Here is a 26312-nt window from a genome sequence, read left to right on the forward strand (position 1 = left end):
AAGGTAAAAAAAGTGGAACTAGATGATAATCTTATGCATCACTATATAAAAAAAAATTATTTTGGTGCCTTTTTAAATGGTCAATCTGCTAACATCACAAAAAATATATACATATACATACAAATGGTCTTAGGAAGTGAAGTGGGAGCAATGCCTTACAGCAAGAAAAGAAAGGTCAGATTTGATTTAGTTCATATACCATAACTTCACAGGAGGGAAGGGGAAAGAAACTTTGTCATCTTTCATCTTCAAAGCTAAATAAGACAGTTTGGCTGGTCAGTCACACTAAAATATATATTAATTTTGGAAGAGGATGATTTGTTTAAATAATTTTACTAGCCAGTAGACTTAAACATACTATGATCTAGGTCAGTATTGCCCAGTGGAACCTTCTGTGATAATGGAAATGTTCTATATCTACACTGTCCAATACAACAGCCACTAGCCATGTACGTGGCTATTGAGCACTTGAAATGCATTTAATGAAATTTAATTTTATTTCATTTTAATTTTAATTTTAACATTAGATGTGGCTAATTGGACACTGCAGAGGTAAATTAAAAACAAATTCCACATTTTATATTCACGAGGATCCTTCAAAAAATTCATGGAAAGACAGAATTAAAAGATAATATGAATCTTTCCATGAACTTTTTGAAGAACTCTCATATAACCCTACCTAACCTCTATCCGAAGCCCACCAAAATGAAACATCAAAAAAAAATTAGAATATGTGCTTTTATCTTCACAAAAGAATTCTGGTTGTCTTCAAATAAATAAATAAATTTTGCACGTTAAGATGAAAAGGGGGAAGGAGGGATGGGAAGTAAGGATCTACTGAATATAACAAAGCTATTAACATATCTTGACAGAAGTAATACGTGTTCACTGAAATTTTTAAAAAATAAAAAGGCAACTATAGAAAAATAACCACACCAACATTGGCAGATAACTGCCATTAGCATTTTTGTACCTTTTCTTCTGGTTGGTTTTTTTTTTCTGTTTGTGTGTATATGTACATGTCTGTTTTTATACAAATATGAATTATTTTGTAACCTGCTTTCATCGCTCAACTCTGTATCATCAGCATCTCCCAGGTCAAATTTCTTTATACAACATAATTTTAACAACTGTCTGGACACTTCATTGTCTATTTCATCGGTCCCTCATCATTGGATACGTATGCTGTGCTTTGCTGTTTATGTTACCCAGATTTGTGGATACTTCTAGAGTAGCCTTCTAGTGGTGCAAATGTGTGAGTGGCTTCAGCAACAACACAATCTTACACAAACATAAGATACACTGCACTTCCTGCTTGAGAGATAGAGACCAGGTTCAGGAACAATGGTGTATTTTCACAGGCCAGTGGACACCAAAGAATGCTGCTCTCCAAATCACCAGAAGGGATTGTTAATGATGCATATTCTTTTGCCACACTCCAAAGTCCTGACTTTCCAAAGGTGTGTATTTTACTAACTCATTTTTTAATTGAAACATAATTGATTACACATATTTGTGAGGTAGAGTGTGTACAATATGTGATGATCTAATCAGTATTATTAGCATGTTCATCATTACAAATCATAATTATTCTTTGTGTCCCTTACTCAATTTCTCCCCCTTCCCCTTTCCCATCTCTAGTAACCATAGGTCTGTTCTCTCCTTCTGAAAGTTCAACATATTACTGTGGTCTGTCTGTCTTTCTTAGAGGTGTGTATTTTTAATGAGAACTTCAGGGAATTCTGTGAATAGCCAGCCCAGCAGCTGTTAAACATTTAGAAAACTCTACCTTAGGCCTCTTCAAAAGAATGAGAGAAGCTCTATAGGAAAGAAGTCTGAAGGATTCAAAAGAGGCTTGGGCAGTAATTATCATGCAACACAAGACGTTCACAGCATGACAAGAGACAATTTAGCTGAAAACTATACTGAAATTAGTAAAAATATGGTACACTAACATTTTAACATTAGTGTTAGACTACAGGTAAATTTTTCTTTTAAATTTTACAGCTTCTCAACTAGCATTAAATTCAGTGATTATAAAGTTATTAGATTAACGATGGCAGCGCCAGCGAATACCGGCTGCTGGGCTTAAGGCAGGAGTGATTGCTTGACCTGTAAGGGGAGCCCCAAGGAGCACCAGTCAACGTGAGTGCAACAACTCGCACAGTCCTGGAAGCGAAACGCCCGGAGCCTGCGTGCCAGAAGCCTCCCAAGGCGTGAGATATCTGTCTGCGACCTGTGCTGTCACTGCAGCCTGGGAGCGCCGAACCCTCAGCCAGCAGGCGCGGCAGGTCGGCCCCAGACCGCGGCCTCCAGAATGAGAGCCCCGAGCTACTCTCTGTGCCGCAGCTTCACCGGTGAGGGTGACCGTTGACTACTGAAAAAAGGGACCCAAGGTTCACGGCTATCTTCAAAGTAGCAGTGGAAAGACCTGTGGAAAACTGCGATCCATTCTCATTAAATAAATTTCTGGCCAAAACATCCTATTATCTCTGTAACAGTTTTGAGGTTACTGCTTATAGAGTTTGTGTGAATAGAAAAAGGCATTATACCAAGGTAAAAGCAATATTGTTAATATGACAGGAACTGTTACACAAAACAACTGAATATGGGATTAATAATATTCATCCGTAAAATAGGTCAAGGAGTCCGGCGGCAAGATGGCGGTCTGAAAGCAGCGGCAGCGGTGGAAACTCAAGACTCGGGGGCCCCAGGGACTAGAAGGAATCACAGTGCCTACTTGGAAAGAAGAAAAGGTAGTGACTTGCCCCAGCCCAACCCCAGAGCAGGCCCCTAGAAATGTTGGAACCGCCGCCGCTTGCACTCGGTGACCACGCGACACTGCGCCCGCCCACGGAAGCGGCAGTGGCAGCAACATCGGAGGAGCTGGCGGCAGCAGAAGAGCCGGCGGCAGCAACGGCAGTGGCGTAAGCGGCACCGGCAGTAGCGGCACCAGCAGCAGCAGCAGGGGAAGCGGCACCAGCGGTAGCAGCACCAGCAGCGGCCGCGGAGGAAGCGGCGGCCGCGGAGCCGGCAGCAGCAGCAGTGGCGCCCTCAACAGCAGCGGCAATGGCGGAAACAGCGCCAGCAGCAGCAGCGGGGGAAGTGGCACCAGCGGTAACAGCGGCAGCAGCAGGAGCGGGGGAAGCAGCAGCAGTGCTGGCGGCAGTGGCATGAGTGGCGGCAGTGGCAGCAGCGGGGGAAGCGGCTGCGGCAGGACCGACACCCTGCGGTACCGCCCCATCACCCCAGCAGCCCGGCAGAGTCCAAGCTGACCAGAGAGATGGCTCCCCGGAGAGGCCCAAGACCCGAGGCAACCACACACGCAAGGCACTACTGGCCAACTGAGTAGTCACTGAGGTAGCCATACCAAATTGGCAACCACAGCAACATCTTAGTCAGTCAATAATGTCAAACCTGTGGACTGTGAAACCCCCTGCCACAATGAATAAACATCAAAGAAAAGATACCAGAAATACGAAAAATCAAGAAAGTACACCACCCAAAGATAATAAATCTCAAGCTCTAGATCCTATAGAACAAGAAGCCCTTGAAATGACTGACAAGGAATTTCGAGTGATAATTATAAGGAAACTGAATAAGAAACAAGAAAACTCAGCTACACATCATGATGAAATGAGGAAAAGTATACAGGACCTGAAAGAGGAAATGTACAAGGATATCAATGCCCTGAAAAAAAATGTAGCAGAACTTGCCAAACTGAAGAAGTTATTCAGCAAAATAAAAAGCACAATGGAGAGTTTAACCAGCAGGCTTGTCGAAGTTGAAGAGAGAACCTCTGAACTTGAAGATGGGCTGTTTGAAATAACACAAGCAGACAAAAAAAAAAAAGAAAAAAGAATCAAAGGCATTGAAGAAAATCTGAGAGAGATATCAGACAACCTTAGGCGCTCAAATATCTGAGTCATGGGTATTCCAGAAGGGGAGGAAAAAGGAGATTGCATTGAAAACATATTCAACAAAATAGTGGCAGAAAACTACCCAGGTAAAGGAAAAATCACAGATCTTCAGATCCAGGAAGCTCAACGATCTCCAAACGTACTCAACCCAAGAAGGTCTTCTCCAAGACATGTTATAGTCAAATTGGCAAAACTCAGAGACAAAGAGAGAATCTTAAAAGCTGCAAGAAAGAAGCATCAAATCACCTATAAGGGAGCCCCAATCAGGCTAACATCAGACTTTTCATCACAAACCCTAAAAGCTAGAAAGGAATGGGAAAATATATTCAAAATACTAAAAGACAGAGATTGTCAGCCAAGAATACTCTACCCTGCAAGGCTATCCTTACGAAATGAAGGGCAAATAGTATATTTCTCAGACAACAAAAACTGCGGGAGTTCACTACCACACGACCACCCTTACAAGAAATCCTCAAGGGAGTACTGGGTTTGGTTCCTGAAAAATAGCTACCACTGCCATAAAAACCCAAGAAAAATCAATACCCACTAGTATAATAAAAATGGCATTCATGAAGAGAAAACAAACAAACAAAAAGGCTATCTACAACCTAAGGAACCAACAAACACAGAAAACAAACAGTAAATCAGAAAGCAAGGAACAAAAGACACCTAAGACAACCAAACAACAATCAATAAAATGCTAGGAATAAATCAACACTTTTCAGTAACAACTCTTAATGTAAAAGGCTTAAATTCCCCAATCAAAAGACACAGACTGGCTGACTGGATTAGAAAGGAGGACCCAACTATATGCTGCCTTCAAGAGACCCACCTCACCCATAAAGACTCAAATAGACTAAGAGTGAAAGGATGGAAAAAGATTTACCATGCAAACAGAAAAGAAAAACGAGCTGGAGTAGCTATTCTTATATCTGACAAAGCAGATTTTAAACTAAAAACCATAAAAAGAGACAATGAGGGACACTACTTAATGATAAAAGGACTGATCCATCAAGAAGACATAACAATCATAAATATGTACGCACCCAATGTGGGAGCAGCCAGATTTATCAAACAAACTCTATTAGACCTAAAGAAGCAAATAGACACTAATACCATAATAGCAGGGGACCTGAACACCCCACTGTCAATATTGGACAGATCATCTAGGCAAAGAATCAGCAGAGAAACACAAGATCTAAACAAGACTCTAGACCAATTAGACATGGCAGATATCTACAGAGCATTCCATCCAACAACCTCAGAATATTCATTCTTCTCATCAGCACATGGATCATTCTCCAGGATAGATCACATATTAGGTCACAAATCAAGTCTCAATAAATTCAAAAAAATTGGAATTATCCCATGTATCTTCTCAGACCACAATGGATTAAAACTAGAAATTAATAACAAACGAAACTCTGGAAAATATACAAACACATGGAAATTAAACAGCATTCTACTTAATGACATATGGGTCCAAGAAGAAATCAAGCAGGAAATCAAAAAATTTATTGAAACTAATGAAAATAATGATACATCATACCAAAACCTGTGGGATACTGCAAAAGCAGTATTAAGGGGGAAATTTATTGCATTAAATGCTCACCTCAGAAGAATGGAAAGATGGCAAGTGAACAACCTAACACTTCACCTTAAAGATCTAGAAAAACCAGAACAATCCAAACCTAAAGTTAGCAGACAGAAAGAAATCATTAATATCAGAGCAGAACTTAATGAAATTGAAACCCAAAAAACAATACAAAAGATCAATGAATCAAAAAGTTGGTTTTTTGAAAAGTTAAATAAAATTGACAAACCATTAGCAAGGCTAACAAAAAAAGAAGAGAGAAGATTCAGAAAACAAAAATTAGAAATGAAAAAGGTGATATTACAACTGATTCATCTGTTAGAAATGAAAAAGGTGATATTACAACTGATTCATCTGAAATACAAGGAATCATTCGAGACTACTATAAACAACTATAAGCCAACAAGTTTTAAAATCTGGAGGAAATGGATAAATTACTGGACACACACAAGCTCCCAAAACTGAGCCATGAAGACGTAGAAAATCTGAACAGACCAATAACAATAAAGGAGATTGAAGCTGTTATCAGAAAGCTCCCAACAAAGAAAAGCCCAGGACCAGATGGATTCACAGCAGAATTTTACCAAACATTCAAAGAGGAATTGACACCAATTCTTTACAAACTATTCCAAAAGATGGAAACAGATGCAAATCTCCCAAACTCATTCTATGAAGCAAACATCATCCTGATACCAAAACCAGGTAAAGATATAACCAAAAAAGAAAACTACAGGCCGATATCCTGATGATTATAGATGCAAAAATCCTCACTAAAATACTAGCAAACAGAATACAGCAATACATACGAAAAATTATTCACCACGATCAAGTGGGATTCATCCCAGGGATGCAAGGTTGGTTCAACATACGCAAATCAATAAATGTGATACATCATATTAATAAAATTAAACACAAGGACCATATGATCATCTCTATAGATGCTGAAAAAGCAGTTGATAAAATTCAACACTCATTCATGACAAAGACTCTCTATAAGTTAGGTATAGACAGAAAGTATCTCGACATAATGAAAGCCATATATGATAAACCCACTGCCAATATCATCCTGAATGGGGAAAAGCTGAAAGCTTTTCCTTTAAGAACAGGAACTAGACAAGGATGCCCACTCTCACCACTCCTATTCAACATAGTGTTGGAAGTACTAGCCAGAGCAATCAGAGAAGAGAAGGAAATAAAGGACATCCAGATTGGAAAAGATGAAGTCAAAACTGTCCCTGTTTGCAGATGACATGATCCTATATATCGAACAGCCCCCTCTACAAAAAAACTCTTGGAGGTGATAAGTGATTTCAACACAGTAGCAGGATACAAAATCAACACACAAAAATCAGTAGCATTTCTATTCTCCAATAGTGAACATGCAGAAAGAGAAATCAAGAAAGCTAGCCCACTTACAATAGCCGCCAAAAAAGTAAAATACTTAGGAATTGAGTTAACCAAGGAGGTGAAAAATCTCTATAATGAGAACTACAAACCACTGCTGAGAGAAATTACAGAGGATACAAGAAGATGGAAAGATATTCCATGCTCTTGGATTGGAAGAACCAACATAGTGAAAATGTCCATACTACCCAAAGTGATATACAAATTCAATGCAATCCCCATCAAAATTCCAATGTCATTTTTCTCAGAAATGGAAAGAACTATCCAGACATTTATATGGAATAACAAAAGACCACGCATAGCGAAAGCAACGCTGAGCAAAAAAAATAAAGCTGGAGGCATAACACTACCTGACTTTAAACTATACTACAAAGCTATAATAACCAAAACAATATGGTACTGGCATAAAAACAGACACACTGATCAATGGAATAGAATAGAGAATCCAGAAATCAACCCACACACCTACAGCCATCTGGTCTTTGACAAAGGCACCAAGCCTATACACTGGGGAAGGGACTGCCTCTTTAGCAAATGGTGCTGGGAGAACTGGATATCAATATGCAGGAGAATGAAACTAGACCCATACCTTTCACCATACACTAAACTCAACTCAAAATGGATTAAAGAATTAAATATACACCCTGAAACAATAAAACTTCTCAAAGAAAACATAGGAGAGACACTTCAGGAAATAGGACTGGACACAGACTTCATGAATATGACCCCAAAAGCACGGGCAACCAAAGGAAAAATAAACAAATGGGATTATATCAAACTAAAGAGCTTCTGCACAGCAAAAGAAACAATTAACAGAGTTAAAAGATAACCAACAGAGTGGGAGAAAATATCTGCAAAATATACATCTGACAAAGGATTATTATCCAGAATATACAAGGAACTCAAACAACTTTACAAGAAAAAAATAAGCAACCCAATTTAAAAATGGGCAAAAGAGCTAAGTAGGCATTTCTCTAAGGAAGATATACAATTGGCCAACAGACATATGAAAAAATGCTCAACATCACTCAGCATCCGGGAAACGCAAATCAATACCACACTGAGATACCATCTCACCCCAGTTAAGATGTCTAAAATCCAAAGACTCTGAACAATAAATGCTGGCGAGGTTGCGGAGAAAAAGGAACTCTCATACATTGTTGGTGGAGCATCTATGGAAAATGGTATGGAGGTTCCTCAAACAACTGCAGATAGATCTGCCATACGACCCAGCTATCCCACTGCTGGGAATATACCCAGAGGAATGCAAATCATCAAGTCGAAGGTATACCTGTTCCCCAATGTTCATTGCAGCACTCTTTACAATAGCCAAGAGTTGGAACCAGCCCAAATGTCCATCAGATAAGTGCATATGGAAAATGTGGTATTATCTACACAATGGAATACTACTCAGCTATAAAAACGAATGAAATACTGCCATTTGCAACAACATGGATAGACCCTGAGAAAATTATATTAAGTGAAACAAGTCAGGCACAGAAAGAGAAATACCACATGTTCTCACCTATTGATGGGAGCTAAAAATAAATAAATAAATTCACACACACACACAAAAAAAAAAATGGGGGGGGAAGAAGACAAAACAACTACAATTCCTTGAAGTTGATACAACAAGCAAACAAAAAGGACACTGTTGGGTGGGAGGCAGGAGAGGGAGGAGGGAGGGGGGTTTCGGTAAAGGGCCACAATAATCAACCACATTGTATATCGACAAAATAAAATTAAGAAATAAATAAATAAATAAATAAAGTTATTAATACGTAATTGTGAAGTTGCATATCAGTTAGAATGCTTAAAGCTGCAAGAGAACAACCCTTATAAGAGAAAACTGGTTAACCTAAATAATCATAACTTTTTGAGTTCATCAGACACCTTAAGTTTCTTTATCTTATATTTACAATGTCAGACCAACTGAAATGAATTCCAATGCTCCTCTGAGGAAACTAAGGACACATGAACTGTTTCTCCTTTGGTGATGGTAGCCATAAAAGCAGGTTAACAAAACAGCAGAAGTAGTAATGAATCATTAAAGGCCAAGTGTGAACTAATAGTATAGAGAATCCCTGGGCACTTCCTCACAAGGGCGGTCCACACCTTTCCCATGGATTTCAAACAGTTTGTCAAAAGAAGGACTGAGGGCAGTAAAAGAGATCTGAGAGCACCACCCTCTAGAGCACAGATGTGCTGGGCTTGGCAAGGTTTGAGGATGGAGCAGGAGTACCTGAAGAAGCCCATGCACACTTCATTCAGGTCCTCCATGAGTGAAAAGGTGCTGCTTAGTTACCAGTGGACATCACGAACAAAAACTACCTGTGCCCTGGAATCTACTCAAATTCAAAGCAAAAGCCATTTGCTGAAGGGAAGGAGTAAGAAACCCACCTGCACCTTTGTGACCCTTCTTTGCCCTGAGGCACAAACTATCTATCACTAAAAGATGGGCCCTCCTCCAGTCCTTCTGTGATAAGCAATGGTCAGCCACCATTTTCAGCATAGTAGAAAATCTACTCATACCCAGGTTTCTGCCCTATCACAAAACAAAAATATAATGCTATCGAGGGAAGTGCAGGAAACTTGTTCACTCCCAAGGTACTCCAAAGATACAAGGCAAAATTTGATTGTCACAGGGTTCAGGGATGGTGGGGCAGGAGGACCACCATTTATGCTCTAGACCAGTGATCAACAAACTAGCCAAATCAGGTCCACCACCTGCTTTTATAAATAAATGGGAACAGAGCAATGCCCATTCATTTATGTAATTTCTATTACTGCTTTTATACTGCAACAGCAGAGTGAGTACCGTAGTTGCAACGGACATCATGAGGCCCATGAAGATATTTACTACCTGACCTTTAACAGAAAAGTTTACCAACTCCTGCTCTGGACCCTCAACTGAGGGGAAGAAAGCTATCTACACCTGGGGTGGGGAGAAGGGGCATGGAACACTGAGAAAGCCCCACCCCCAAAGCTCAAGGGCATGGGGACTATCTACGACTTCATTAGGAGCAAGAGAACCACAAAAAAACCCACATACACACCTCTGCACCCCCCACCTCAAGCCCTGCACCAAGTAAAAACAGCTATCTGCTTCTAGTGGAGGGACAATAATGCAAAGAAAGACCCTACCTACCACCCACCCCCAGTGAGACAGGGCCTGTTAAAATCTCAGGTTAGAACAGCAGCACTGAAAAAATCCTTTTCAATCACATTAATAACAGGGTAGCCACAGTCTACCACTAAAGGAATCTGAAGCCTACAGCAACAACAAACCTTAAACCCAACTCAACTACTGGTAGGACTGACTCAACTCCTCTGACTAACAGCCTGACAGAAGAGAGGCATACCCATTTCAAGGCATAAATATTAGTTATGTCAGTCTCGACTATTCTTTTTATACACAATGTTCAGCAGTCAGTCAAAAACAAAGACACACCAAAAAAGCAAGAAAACACAGCCCACTGTCAAGAATTAAATATTCAATATGCCCAGATGCATAGATAGCCCACATGATGGAACTATCACGGAGACTTTAAAATAACTATGATTAACACATGCGATGACCTACTAGAAAAGGTAGAAAACATACACAAAAAGATAGAGAATTGCAGCAGAGAAAGGGAAACTACTAAAAAAAAAAGAGTCAAATGGAAATACTAAAAATCTTCAATCCTTCATAATCTTTTAACATTTATTCCTATATTACCAAGTACTACTTTAGCATGTTGTAAACCATACAAATGAACCCAGATACAATCTCAAGGATCCTTAATACTATTTTCTGAATCAAACTAGGAATGCCTTTTTAAAAAATTCTGCCTCTACATGACTAACTTTAGCAAAAACTACTGGTGTGTAATATGCTTTTAGTCTAATTAACTTATTCCATGACTTTCAAGAGCAATACCATACTGCCAGGGACAGACCTGTCAAGGCTCCAGAAGCAACACCCATTACACCTGAAGCCAACAAAGATGGTACATAAACATGGAATTTCTTCTCAAACAGACAAATACATCTGACATTACATTCTCATTCCATTCCCACTCTTGCTGTGCAGACATTATTTCCACAGTAGAATAATGTAAAAAAAAAAAAAGAAAGAAAATAGTAAGTTACATAGAAGGTAAATGAACTTCAGGAGCTATTAAGAGCTTTAATATACACATTAAACACTCTTAATGTAAGCTACAATAAAGAAGTCCAAGTGAGTCTAACATAAGATAGTAGAAGATATTTCTCTTTTCACTTAGGTCTCATCTCTCAAAATTAACGGCTACTATTATTACTACTGTTATTATATGGAAAATTGTTCTTCGTTTATTTCTAAAGTAAGATTCTTCTCATTTTCCTAATATTATTTGGGCCTGAATAATAAACTGAATTAAAGGCTAGCTTCTGTGATCGTGGCTTCCTTTAGCTTACCCGTAAAACCGTGAGATAATCTGGATTCTAATCCTAGCTTTTAAACTGACTAGCTAGGACACGTTGAACAGTTACAAAAGGTCCAAGGATTACTTAAAGGAAAAAAAAATCCAAAGAAGCCAAATAGGCTAGGATGACTTCTCACTTCCCTATAGGTCTCATCGTAACACTTAGCAGACATTAGTACTTGTATCTACTTGCTTATTTTTTTGAAAGGAAACTTTTTCCTTTTCTAACTTAAGTACACAGCTCTCTCTCAAAACAGAATATATTTTTAAAAGAATCCACTTCATAATTGTACATCGTACACTGTGACAATAACCAAACGAAAATAGCTGTTATTTAAGTGATTTTACTCTCCTGCTCATTTTCCAAGTTCAGGATGTTGTTTTAACTGGAACGAATAGATGCTTCTAGTAATGTCAGCTATAAAGCAAACATATGCTTTTTATCAATTTATAATGACTTCTTTCACTGAATCTCTACTTGTGGCCTGGTACAGTGATTAGCCCTATGAAGGCAATTGAAAAAGCAAACACAGATCTTTACTTTCAAAGGATGATAGTAAACTTTTAGAATTAGGGTCAAAATGAGAGCCTGTGGAATGACTGAGAATTAGGGTGTTTCATTGGCAAATTTTCTGTGATAAGAACAACTTTGCTATAACAATTGCTTTAAGTTCTAGTTTGTATTAAAAAATAGATCTCCAGGGCTGGGCAGTTAGCTCACTGGGTTAGACCATGGTGCTGATAACATCAAGGTCAAGGATTTGGATACCTTCCCACCAAAAAAAAAGAAAAAAAAAAGGTTTCCAAATACCTTACTCAGAAAAACTTTCAGTAGAATACATAGCTGAAGAGCTACTTACCAGTTGGCAATGATATTTATTTTACTTGAAATCTGTAAAGAAATAATATCAAGCAATTTTCTTATTATCTAAAATCTTCTTCACTCTAGCAAGGAGTAAATAGCATATTTGGGGAAGGAAAGTTTTTTTTTTATAAAACACCCTTTGTAATTAACAGACACAGAAATTACAGCCTTTTAAAAATAGATGAAATTCCAAATGACCACATGCAACACAACTAGTTATGTTATGCTGCCACCCTCCGGACAAAAAACAAACAGCAAAGCAATCCTTGCTCTGATTTTAAACACCAAGGGACACTGGCTCAGTTTATCGAAACTTCAGCAAGAAAGCTTTTACACGCAATCTGGCGCCTGTGTAGAGCAAATCAAAGTTGAGTAATGTTGACTGATTATGATTTAGTTTCTATTAACTTCCATTACAAAGTGGTTTGAAAGTCAAATTATATATTAAGCTTAAAACCAAGATAAATTTAGTTTAAAAGACACCAAAATTACTCAAATTATATTAAAATAAATGGTTTAAATGTAATTAGTAAACTTCTTTTAATTAAAATAATTGACAAATACTCATTTAAACTACTGTAAATTCAGCCCTATTTGAGAATAAAAATTACAACATTTTCTTCCTCTTCCTTTGTGGCAGCCTCAACAGGTCACTGAATTCAGGTTAGTATTATTGATGCTATTCCTCCCACTCTAACGCTACTGTCCTGGCCTAGGAACCAAATCTCTGCCTAGGATAATGTCATCTTTCTCCAGAGAGAATTTACTTTTTTGCTTCTGGTAAGCAACTACAGGCACTAGCAAATACAGAACATCTTAATCCAATCACAAATCAGGCTTCAGCTACTGAGAAAGCTAGTCTATATGCACAGCTTGTTGTTCTCATTACTCCTGGGATATGATCATTCAAGTCTGGTGGGCCTTAAACCCCAAGTATATCAACTCACCCCACCAAGTGTATCAAAGCTCTATTAAATTTCTTAGCCCATTAGCCTCCTCTTCCAGAATAAATAGGTAACTCTAGTAGAGAAATGGCTCAAATATTAGGCTTCCCTCTCTGGGTTTCCTTCTTCTCTCAGTCATTTTCACTTTTCAGTTAGTTCCCGTAATTTTCACTTTTCAATTAGTTCCCTGATCTAATTTTTGTAACTGTTTCAGGAGAAGGGGTGGTCCAAATTATCTAGTCCTATAATTATATATTTACTACTGTACCTAATAGAAAATCTTGCATATTTGGATAGGAAAGTGCTAGCTATACCAGGTTTCCCACTAGGAATCCCTGTAATCAACCAACCAGCTCAGTTTTTATACTCACCAAGAAATCAAATGATTAATTGAGAAAAGCAACAGGGTTTTACACCCATGAAATTAGGGTTTTTAAAAGATTATTCAGTGAGGAAAAGGAGAAAGGCAAACCAACTGAGAGAATACTCCAGTACTGCAGGCAAAGCCAATAATGACACAGAAAAAGATGACAGCAGTAGGAATGAAAGACAGAAATAAGAGACACTATAGTGTTCCATCGACCTTGACTATCACTTGGAAATAAGAGGTAAGAAGAAAAAAGGAGTGGAAGATGAATATGAAATCTGAAGCCTGAGAAAGAAACTGATTTGGGTGAAGAGGAATTTAGATTTAAACATGAAAATGAGGTATCTATAAGAAGAAATCCAAGTTCAACAGGCAACTGGAGGTCCTGGCCTGAGCCCTCCCCAAAAGTATGGTGGTTTTAAAAGTTTCAACAGTATTTCCCAAAACGAATCAGAACATTATTTACTAGACTGGTAAACCAATTTTCTCTTTATAGTCATCTATTTCCTTTCATTGTTATATCAAAAAAACAAAATTGGAAATTCATATTTTGAGGTTTTGAAGATAAGGAAAAAATGTATAGAATTTCATTATCACATTTAAAGAAGAGAGCAGTTGAGGACAGGAGAGGAGAATGGTTGTTAAAAAAAACTAACGCAAAATATACTGTCATAGTTTCAAACAATCCAGCAGTAAGTAAAAAGGTATAGATATACATGCGGTGAAATACAATAGCAAGGACAATACTAAAGTGGGTTTAGCTATTTGTTAGGTGGTTTTATTAATTTAACAGCAAGAAAAAAGACTAAGTTATTTAGTGGTGGAAAAGTCATTGTTTCCAAAATGAAATAAATGTGTTTCTTTTTAAAGAGGCAGCAAGTTAGATTATGCTGTCATATAAAAATGTTTAGATTCAACAAATTAACCTTTTAAAATCTCTGAAAACAGTATTCTCTAGTTTTTACATCAACACCAAAAGTAACTGGGGAATATGAAACATCATTTCAAATATTCTTCAGTCTCCCCAACAGAACATGCCTTTGGATAGAGATAAATAAGTCACTCTGACATATAAACTAGACAAACCAGCAGCTATTTTAAGATGCCCTTGACAGACAGAGGCTGATGCCCTGTAGGTCTAACTCATTCATTCATCAATTCCAACACTAAATTTCTGATTATTTGCCAAATGCAACTCATCACACACTCTTGTTTCAGCTCATAACAATATTTCATTATGAAAATGAGAGCTTCAAACAAAATGTTCCACCCAAATAAAACATTTCTGGCTCATGCAGCCTGAACTCTCAGAACTCTTGTTCTGTTTCCCATGAAAACTGCCTTAAAGTCTCTATAAAATAGAGATTACTCCAGGCCACATACTTGTTAACACTGAAGGAATGAATAAAATGCCTAAGCATGCAAGATGGAGTCTGGATGTGTTGTCCCCTCCAAAACTCATGTGGAAATTTGATCTCCAATGTGGCAGTGTTGGAAACTGATTGAGTCATGGGGGCGGATCCCTCATGAATGGATTAATGCTCTCCCTGGGTGAGGGGAGATTAATGAGTGAGTTCTTGCTCTATTAGTTCCCACGAGAACTCGTTGCTTAAAAAGACCCTGGCACCTTCTCTCTCTCTTGCTTCCTCTCGCCATGTGATCTGCTTATATCTGCAGGCTGCCTGCCACTTTCCGCCATGAGTAGAAGCAGCCTGAGGCCCATGCCAGACACAGCTGTCCCAGAATCGTAAGCCAAATAAACCTCTCTTCTTTATAAATTACCCGGTCTCAGGCAATTCTGTTATAGCAACACAAAACAGACTAAAACGATGCACAGAACATAAAGATTAGGCTAATTCTGCTACTCTTTCCATTGGAACTGGGCATTCACTCAACAAACATTTGCTGAGATGCAATTGTGCCAGACACTAAGAATAAAAAGACAGACAAGACAGAGTCCCTGCCCTCAAAGAAGGGCCTATGAAGTAGTCAGACACAGAAGCAGAAACAATAACACAATCATTGCCTTAACAGAGTTGTTACTGCTAAGATGCTGTGAGTCCACAGAAGAAGATATGCCAACAGGCTGTTCTGTTCTGTTTTGAGAAGAGTGTAAGAATTCCAGGAAGGTTTTAAACAGGTGGTCACGAATGAGTTCAAGCCTGAGAAAAGAATGAGGAAGCATTTGCCAGGCAGGAAGCAGAAGAAAAAAATATCTTACAACTTAGCATAAAGGAACCACAGATATTTCAGTAAAGCTACTTCATTTTAATGTCGAGAAAATTTACAAGATGCTATAATTAGCATGTTTAATCAAGAGACACACAACTGCTCAGAGGCAGAGTTGAGATCTGAGACCCAGGTCCCACGTTTTTAACCTCTCTACCCTGCTACTTATTAAGGGTTACAGACTTTATAATCTTACAAAAGAGATCATTTTGAAGCAAGATTTTTTATAGGACCATATTGCTGAACTCAAAGTGGGACATTTATTGATTCTAAAAATAAACTAAAGTCCCTGTTTTACATATGTCATACCTTTACATTTATTGACACTTTTTTTATTAAATACTAACATGAAAAAAGATATCACTTTTATCTACATTTTAATCTTTAATAATAATAATTCCTATATTAACATAAAACTGAAAGTTTCTTTAGTTTCATAATACACTGTATTAGGAGGATGAGGGAAAACAGATACTCTGATAAATACATAACTGGTGAGGGTATAACTTGGTACAACTTTTGTGAATACAGACTGAGTAAATGACATTACTTATAAGACTGATTATTCACTGAAGTACTGTTAGTAATAGCCAAGGATGAGAAGCAACCTAAATATTCATCAATTAAAAACTACTTAAATAAATTAAGGTACATCAATAAAGTAGGCAAAGCAAACAGATGAGATAAGCACTTTAGTAAAACACTTGAGAGATGATGATGACCTGGACTAGAATACTGGCAAGTGAACAGATGAATAGAGTCCAGAGAGAGAGAGAGAAAATAAATAGGAATTGGCAATAAATTGGACTCAATGGAAAATTCAGGGAGAGGGTGGAGTCAAAACTTAGAAAGCAAATCATCCAAAGCTATAATGCATAGATTTGGGTTTCATCTACAATTGACATACAATGCCTAGGCACTAAAAATATTTGTTAAATGAATAAAGATTTTGTATTTAGTCACAAAAAGATGATGAAAACAATTTACACTAACAACAGGAAAAGCATATCTTTGACTATGATAAAACATAGCTCTGGTTACAATTTTTTTTAAAAAAGCTACTTAATGTAACAACTGTTTGTGGTAAACAAGATTAAGAAACCTCAGACCACAAGGCATGTGAGGAACAATATTCAAGCATACTCCCGCACTTACTAGAAACTGGTTATTTCAGAATCACTGAAGTACTTCCTAATTGTGGTGTGGACACTGGGCATCTACTGCTGAGTGAGTTTTTTAGACATCATGTTACTGCTATACCAGAACTAGAATGGGATCTGCTCCTGGCATAAAGATAGCACTTGACCTTCAAGCACTGGAAGCTTTACTAAGGTGGGGAGGGGAGGGTGGAGATCAAGAGGCCAAGTGCTCCCTTGCACAAAATATTTTCTGCAACCTGCCTTAGATTTTAGAGCTGGGATTTTAGAGCTACAGGGGGTTTATAAAGTCACACTTTATAGTGTTGACTTCAGTTGTCTATATTGGCAAGTATCAGAAACTAGTAGGCAAAACACTCCTCAAAGACAATAATGTAAGTTCCAGAAAACAGTTTAAAATATACATATATGTTTCTATTATAAAAGTTACCAAATATTGAAGTTAACAGAAAAAAATAAGGTTTAAATAAAAAATATTGACAGTGATAAATGGAATCAGTTAAGGTATAAAATATACTCAACCTAAAAATTTCCACAATTTATGTCAAATTTTCAAACTAATAATGTATTCCAAAGGTTAGAAGATTCGTCAACATTCATCTAGAAAACGGTTATAAATTTATATCATAATCAAATTAACATGCTTCCAAATGAATATTAAATAGTTTAATTCCAACCAGTCAGCAAAACCAAAGGAAGCGAAAATCAGTGCAATCAGTTCTTTACCTGCAGCTCCTTTGAGACTCTCTCTAAGTGATTAGTTATCTTTTTAATCAGATCACTATACATCTGTTCCGAGTGCTGCTGGCATACACATTTATACACACAACTGTAAAAACAAACAAACAAAACTCCATAAAACCCAAGTTAACAGTGAAGCATTTAGCACAGTCTGAGTTTGTTAAAGCACATTTTTGATAGCCACTGATCAAATAATTAGGACTTTAAAAAAGTGACTAATCACAACTTTTAAATAAAAATTTAACCTCCCCCAATCAGTGTGCAGATGGAAAAGATATTACCACCAGCTACTAATAATCTCTTTTGCATACTCTGTTACACATTTAATCAGTACTAGATAATATAATATTAGACGATAATCTAGGGTTTTGTTTTTTGTTTTTTTTTTTTGTCTTTTTCGTGACCGGCACTCAGCCAGTGAGTGCACCAGCCATTCCCCGCGGCGGGAGCGTCGCCGCGCTCCCAGCGCCGCACTCTCCCGAGTGCGACACGGGCTCAGCCCTAATCTAGGGTTTTTTACACCAGGTTCTCTCCTGCTCTTTTTTAAATGAACGTCAAAATAAGGAAGAGAGAGTGATAATCGATTGAAAGTTTCTAACTCACAAAAATGTTTGCAATGCAACCTCTTTGTACATCAGCTGCGTGGAACAACACAGTTATCACTTCCTCCTCCTGTCACTGTGCTGATCCCATATCCCACCCCAATTCCTAATCTGCTGCTTCCATTTACCAGGAGCTGGGAAACAAAATAATCAAAACCAGTTAGAATTGTGTGTCAATAAACTTTAACAGATTAAACTAGGGTCTCCCTGTGAGATTAAGAATACGTATTTTCAACACCCATTCAAATAAAAAAAAAAAAGAATACATATTTTCACACTGGTACTTCAGTCACTCTTGCTTTTTTCATTGACCTCCGTAGTTTTTGCACTATGTATTGCGGAGGTGGCAGGCCGAGATGGGAGAAGGTCTAATGGAGTATGGTCTACTCTATCTTGATTTGAAAACCATTTTTGAATCAAAAAGTATAAATTAAATCTCCAATCCACAAGTATGGAATATAAAAATATTTAGACAGCCTCACTTTGTGTATCATATATTACATGCATGCATGCTATCATAATTCATAAGTTGCCCTGAACCTCAATATACCCTTTTAAATCCAGGCAAATTAAATCTTGACTTACCTGTATATCTGTTCATAGGATATGGGGATATAGTCACCAGGACTCTGGGTTAAAAGTTGATCTATGGCACCATCCAATTTTGGCCAGTATGTGCTCTTATAATCTTCAATAGTTATAACATTCATTACTAAAAGTAAAAAGTAAAATAAATATTACTATGTGCCACATATAAATATAAATCGTAGTAATTTTGCACTCTCAGTGAAATTCCTTTCACTTACTCTTCTGATTTTATATTGCCACTCCATCCCCTTACTATCCCATTTCAATTTTTAAAAAAAGCAACCTGGACAGGAACAGTAAACAGCCATAAATCATGAGTTTTAAAAGGAATTATTACAAATCGGTCCATCTTTAAAAAATAACCAAATAAGCAAATATCACTGGTTTCCTTCCTGCTTTTCTGTAAGCTTCTGTCATCAAGCATGCTCTGATTCTCAAATACACACTCAATTATGTGACAAAATGGCCTATCAGTGAACCATAATAAGGTTCTGGGAAACTAAAAACACCAACAACCAAACCTATAGAAATCTGGAGAAAATCTACCTTAGGATAGGACTATGGGGATTAAGGTCCAAATGCTATAGTCACAAAAGAAGTTTCTAGAAAACCTTCTAAGATTTTTGGTATCATCAGTACCTCTCAAACATTACTACAACTCTAACTCAGGCTGTTATTTTATTTTAAACTTGATAAGCCCAACAGGAAAAAGTCAACGGACCGGAGGCTTACATTGAAGGCTTACCTCATTCCTACTGATGTGCTCTTACTCCTTCCTTCACTACAGGTTTATAAAGCATTTAAAACAGCTGGCCCTAACAACTTTGAAATCTGGGAGTTGTTTCAAAGCAATGAAATGCTAATGTTTAAAAACACCTACCCAAAGATCCCATCAATACCCTGTGTCTTATGAACCATAGTTACCTCAGGAGATAGGAGCTAACAACCACTAGATATGGTATTTTACTATATATTTTAAAAGAAACTGAGAAGCAGAGAGGTTAAATGACTTCCCCAAGAATATATGGCTAATTATGGGCAAAGGTACAAGGTAAAGCAAAGCCTTTCCCAGCATTTTTCTATCACACTACTGATCTCCAAACCTTAGTCACTCAGGTTCAATATTTTTTTCTAACTATATACCACCTATATCATTCTTATTCAATATTTTCTTCAAATCAATTCACTTTTGTTTTTACTTAAATTTATTTTAAAGAACACTTGAGGAATGAACTTGATTCACACAACACGGTATAATCTTAAATGCATTTTGTTAAGTTAAAGAAACAAGACCCAAAAGGCTACATATTGTAAGAGTCCCACTTACATGACACTAATAAAGGTAAAAACTGTAGGGAGGAAAACAGATCACTGCTTGCCAGCGGCTAGAAGCTGGGGACCAGGATTATGTATAAAGGAGTAGCATGGGAAAATTTTTAGGGCAATGAACTGTTTTCTGTGGAACTGTAGTAGTGGATACAACACTCCTACATTTATCAAAACCAACAGAACTCTACAACATAAAGTGAATTTACTATATACCAGACACCCTGCCCACACCCAGGCACACCACCAGCACCAAGGAACATGCCAAAAACATCACCTCCATGTGGGTGGCCCACCACAGCCACCACAGTAACCACAGCTGCTGCAAAAGTGGCTACATGTCACAACCACCACTCAGATGATCCACCAGCCACTGGAGTGCAATAACACAAGTAGAGACACCAGTAGAGACCAAAGAAAATAATAGGATGTCTCTCTCCACAAAGCCCATTCCACAGTGACAGAAGAAGCATCTCCTCTATGATTATATGGGGGGACCTGAACACACCTTTCAGCATTGGACAGATCATCTAGGCAACAAATCAACAGAGTATCCATTACTCTTTCAGAGGGAGAGAAGAAATCTAGGGTTATGAGTAGTAGGAGGTGGGAGGGAGAGAGGGATGGGGAAAGACTGGACAAGGGGCATAAGGAATAAGTATGATTTATAACAATATACATATTAATAATACTGATTTGATCAGCATATGTCAACATTGAATCCCAAAAATATGTACAATCAATTATGATTCAATAATAAAAATAAAAATAAAAATAAAAAATAAATTTTAAAAAATCAAATACACTGTAGTGGTAAAGATGGAATGCAAACTGTGACAAATGAATCTAATTTACAAATGAATCACATAACACACTGAAAGGAATGGGAAGGAGTGTTTTGAGCAGATGAAGACTAAAGACAAAAAGAACTATACATGCACACAAGTGAACACGAATGCATACACACTCACACAAGGTAGAAGAGGTCAGACAATGTAGAACCTTGTGGGCAATTATAAAAACTTTAACTTTTACTCTGAGTAAGATGGGGGCCTCTGGAAGGTTTTGAACAGAGGAGTGACAGGATCTGACTTAGGTTTTATATGGACCATTCCAGATGCTGTGTTGACAGTAAACATTAGGAAGTTATGAGATGATGGGGCGGGGCATGTCCAGGCAGTGGCACTGAGGAAGATGAGGAAACATCAGGTTCTAAATATGTTTTAAAGATATAGCCAATAAGATCTGCTGATGGACTGGATATGAGATGTGAGAGAAGGGCCAAGGATGACTGCAAAGTTTTTGGCCTGAACACCAAACGATGGGATTGTTGTTTATTAAGATGAAAAGGACTACAGGAAGAGCTTAGCTTGTCTGGGAGTGTAGCAGATATCTGTTGGTGTCCCATCCATCTACCCTGTCAACAAAGGCCAACTGTCAATACCTATGACTACCTGCCTCAGTGTTCTGTCTAGCTGCCAGAGCTTGCTCTGCCTACAGGAGGGGCGGGTCGGATGTTCTGGGGAATTTACATGCTCAGAGCTACCTTCAATCAATGACTGCTGAGGGTTTGGTGCCTTTACCCCAGTAGCTCCCCCTGTTCTCAGGTGAGATAACTCTAAGGCACAGGTGCTACACTGAGTGGGATTGAGCTCCAGTTGCCCACAGAGGTTACTGACTTCACTAGCTTCCTTACTTTCCCTGTCCCACTTCCCTAACTCCCCTACAAGGGCTTCCTAGAGTCACCCCCTTGCATTTAAAATTACTTCTGCCTTAAAAAAACAAAAAGGAATCTATCAAAAATAGAAATGCTGTGTCACTTGCCATTAAACAGAAGACAATATAGAAATAAAAACAGTGTTATTCAATTCTAGCTAGGTCCCACTGCCTGCCAAAGGTTTTTAGCCTGAAGTTTGCTTTCTCTGTTAAAAAAGGAGATTGGCAGATGTTTGAAAGCGTTACACACTAGCTCCAAAGTACTATCTTTCTGCTTATGTAGTAATCAGAAGGATTCAAAGAAAACCAAAAAGTAAATTACATTCTCATGATGAGATTTTGGGTTATTGAATCCTGTATTAATGTATCAACCTAAACTACATCACATACTTGTTCTATACCAAAAGTTGAAACTTGAAGAAGGTAAGTGACATGCTCAAAAAGAAAACTGCAAGAGCTCTAAAGCCAAGAACTAGCATACCAATCCCACGGGCTCTTCAAGTGCTTAGTTTAATAAGCCACACCCTAAGGCTGCAGTTGGGGAGCACTCCTACCTACTTTTCAAGCACAGCCTTCACACTTTAGCGAATCACCAAGTCAAAGATATGAAGGAGGAAGAAAAAGAAACTAAGACCTAAGTCCTGCAGCTCTAAGTACAGAATAGAGACCTGCTACAGAAGCAGCAAATAAGAACCAAATTTAAAGCATGGAACCTAAACAAAAATGAAATTACCATTAAATTACTAAATTTTATCTACGTTAAATTTTTCAGCTGGGAAATAATGTACTACTTTTTAAGCTGTTTCAAGAAGGCACATGAACCTAAACGCCTATAAGGGCCAGACCAGTAATATAAAAAGTAAAGCAGTTATTATAAGAATAAAATAGTCATAAGAGCTTCAGTGAGCCGCAGAATGCATGTGCCCTCTAGAGATATTCAACTTCAAAAACTTTAAACACCTTTGTATAAGCCTCAAAACATGTCACAAGGCTTAAACCTAAAAACACGTATTTATTAGGTAACACATTCATACAGCCTAAATCCTACTGAGAAAGTAGTTAAACTGAACTTTACTAAAATACAATGAAAGTATAAAACACATGAAATAGTTAGAATATAAGGTTCAGGAATTATTATCAGGTTGCTAATAAACAGAAAACGAGAGCTATATAAATATACCAGGCAGGAATAAATATGATCAACCCTCATATTTTTTTTTTAAATCTAAACAACAAAACTTGACATATTGTTTATTGTTTATCTCCCTCAAACTAGACATCAGCCCCACTGAAAAGGAATTCACTGCTAGAGCCCCAACTCTAAACAGTTGTACAGGACACATGGTAGGCACTCAATAAAAGTCTGTGAAATTAATTTAGTGAGTCAAAATAAATGCATAATAGAAAAACTATCCAAGGCACACTAGTTGTTAGTTGTTTTGGAATAAAGCTTAAACCTTATTTGATTTCACACAGGCTAAAGCAAACCAAGTTAGCCCTTTTTTAGAGTTGGCTCTTTTGGAGTTTTTTCGTTATTTCCTTGTTTTGTAAGGGAAGGATAAACTCCAAAATTACAGTAAGTATTATTAATTCATAACTGGTTTACTGCAAAGACTGATCAATAGTTTCTATCAGTGGTTCTCAAAGTGTGATATCCAGAGCAGTAGCAGCATCACCTAGCAACGTGTTGCAAATACAAACTGTCAGGCCCCAACCCAGACCTGCTGAATCAGAAACTCTGGGGGTAGATGGGACACAGGAATCTAATGAACCCTCCAGGTGATTCTTAGGTCTGCTAAAGTCCGAGAGCCACAATCTAATACCATTACTTCAGTACTGCAGGACAGCCAAGGCTCACTTAGGTGTTCCTCTTTTTCTCGATTGCTAATAACATGGTTTGTCTGTTCTCAACAACTTGAACTGGAGAGTCAAAATGAAAATATTAAAAGGGCAGCTCTGTTTTCATATCGAGCACTCAGTTCTACTCTTCCATATCCCTTTTCTCCCTACCAAAAAAAGCCACCTTCATTTAGTATCGACTCTTTCAGAATATCGTATTGACAATTACAAAATAGACGGCATGTCCAGGGTCCTAGGCAGGAGCTGAAAGCAGCCCCCTCTGCCCAGAAGCAGGCAAGAAATGGAGCACGCCCAGGGTACCCAGCAGGAGCCGAGGGCAGCATCCCTGCCCGGGAGCAGGCAAGGAGCACACCAAAATCCACTTCCACGCAGGTCGCCCTTCACAGTCACTACCCCAGCCACGGCTGCTGCAAAAGCAGCTCAATGCCACAGTAGCAGCCACAGCCACCATGCAGGTGGCCCACCAGACACTGGACTGCAGTGACACAAGAAGAGTCACCAGCAGACTGGAAAAAGAAGAAGACATCTCTCAAAGCCCACTCCAGAGTAATACAAGAAACAACTGCTCTACCATGCTCCTGCTTTATTTCTGATTTTAGTAATTTCTCTTTTTTTCTTGGTCAATCTAGATAAAGGTTTGCAAGTTTGGTTGATCTTTTCAAAGAATCAACTTTTAGTTTTGATGATTTTCTCTACTGTTTTTTTTATTCCGTAATTCATATATTTCTGTTATAATCTTTGTTATTTCCTTATATTTGCTTTTGGTTTAGTTTACTCTTCTTTTTCTATTTTCTTAAGGTAGAAGTTTACATTACTGATTTGAGATTTTTCTTATCTTTAAGATAGGTGTTTACAGGTATAAATTTTCCTCTAAGCACTCCATGAGCCCTGCATCCTATAAATTTTGGTATGTTATGCTTTGATTTTTATCTCAAAGTATTTTCTAATTTCCCTGTGATTTTTCTTTTTACCCATTGTTTATTTAGGAAAGAGTTATTTAATTTTCACATGTTTGTGAATTTTCTAAATTTCCTTCTGTTATTTTGGTCAGAGAACACATTTTCTATGTTCTTAGTCTTTTAAAATGTATTAAGACTTGTTTTGTGGCCTAAAATAAAATAAAATAAGCAAAATTTAACAGGCTAAATTATGTCTGAAATATAATGACTTTTTAGATTAACTATAATTAATTACTACTAGATAGAATAGACTAGGAGAAAAGAGCTCTGGGTTATCTATTTAACTCTAGTTAGTATATGTTATCTAAAAGGAAAATTATGACTTCTTATTACTACAGTGTGCCCAGCTATTAATAACAATCTAGTAAATCTGGTTCAATATTCTGGCAGAATGTTCTGCTCCCTCCAGCACAGGAGATGGCTCAACTCTTTCAAGTGCTAGACAGTGAGAAGTTGAAGGCCAGTAACAAAATCTGCTGAATGGGAGGGAAGTCACCGCGAATAATGAAAAGGAATGGTCAAAGTGGAAGAGGAGAATCAGAATCAGAACAAGGTACTGTACTCGAATAAATAAATGTTGAATTAATCTTTATATTTAATAAAACCCCAACTAATATTTTCGCAAAAGGAACATAACTTGATACCGGCAAATTAAAAAAAAAAAGTAAAAGAACTTACCAAATACTTTAAATATCTTTTCCTTATAAAAAGAAAAAATCAAAACCTGTACCACCTACTCAGGTATATTTTGATTTGCCAATAGAAGAGGGCAGCTAATGTTAAGCAATTGTTTATAAAGTAGGCTAAATAAAGCCTTTTAGAAGTTGTGTGCTTTAGGTGTTCGTTTGGGAAGTTTCTAAGTTTTAGGGTTTGTGGGATGCATAATTCAATTTTAACACTGTAGACTATTCAAAATGTCTTCTGTGATCATTCTTCATAATATTATATTCATGTAAATATTTATGTAAACACTAAGTTACATTCATGTAATAAACAAATAACTGGATAACAATGATGTCTTATTTTTATAAGTCCTCATTAAGAGATTTTTTAAAGGTCCTGTACCCACCAGCCACTCCATATCCTCAACAAGAAAACATTTTGGTCCAGATAAGGCTTGCAACATACCGACTATATGAAATACTATAACCTGCTTTGCCTTCCTTCAAATGAAGTGGCTCTTCCCCCAAAACATTGCAAAACTGGTGTAGGAAATATATTCTGTTACTGTTTTACTGCTTAGAAATCCATACATTTTTCAACTTGAGGAAATGTGACAGGATAGTTGAAACTTCCTTCATCACTACTATCTTAAAAAACTGAAAACTAGCTGCTATGGCCTACCAGCAACATTGAGATCTATTTTCATTTAGAATAGTTACTGCATGACACTGTTCTACAATTACAACACCACACTTTAACTTTTGACAGAGTTCCTAAAATGAACATGTTATGATAGGACATAGATGAAAAAGTCAAGAGCTACAAGTTCAGCATGTGAGGAGGATAATCGATGTGGGTTACAGGCAGAGCTGGAAATGGGTGAAGGGGGTGGGCAGTGGAGATTTGTTGCAAAAGTCTGCAGATTAAAC

At 37.6% G+C, this 26312-nt stretch overlaps 1 protein-coding gene across 1 annotated transcript in view; it reads right to left on the bottom strand.

The window, feature by feature from the left end:
* CACUL1 (CDK2 associated cullin domain 1) overlaps positions 1 to 26312 on the bottom strand; it is a 67830-nt gene that overhangs the window by 29885 nt on the left and 11633 nt on the right. Inside the window, exons 2-3 of the mRNA XM_063102489.1 lie at positions 18857 to 18983; positions 17655 to 17757 (exon numbers count right to left, since the gene is read on the bottom strand). Coding sequence (XP_062958559.1) covers positions 17655 to 17757; positions 18857 to 18983 — 230 coding nt within the window. The remainder of the gene's footprint in view (positions 1 to 17654; positions 17758 to 18856; positions 18984 to 26312) is intronic.

The sequence above is a fragment of the Cynocephalus volans genome, chromosome 7, assembly GCF_027409185.1.
Source record: "Cynocephalus volans isolate mCynVol1 chromosome 7, mCynVol1.pri, whole genome shotgun sequence".
Lineage (NCBI taxonomy): Eukaryota > Metazoa > Chordata > Mammalia > Dermoptera > Cynocephalidae > Cynocephalus > Cynocephalus volans.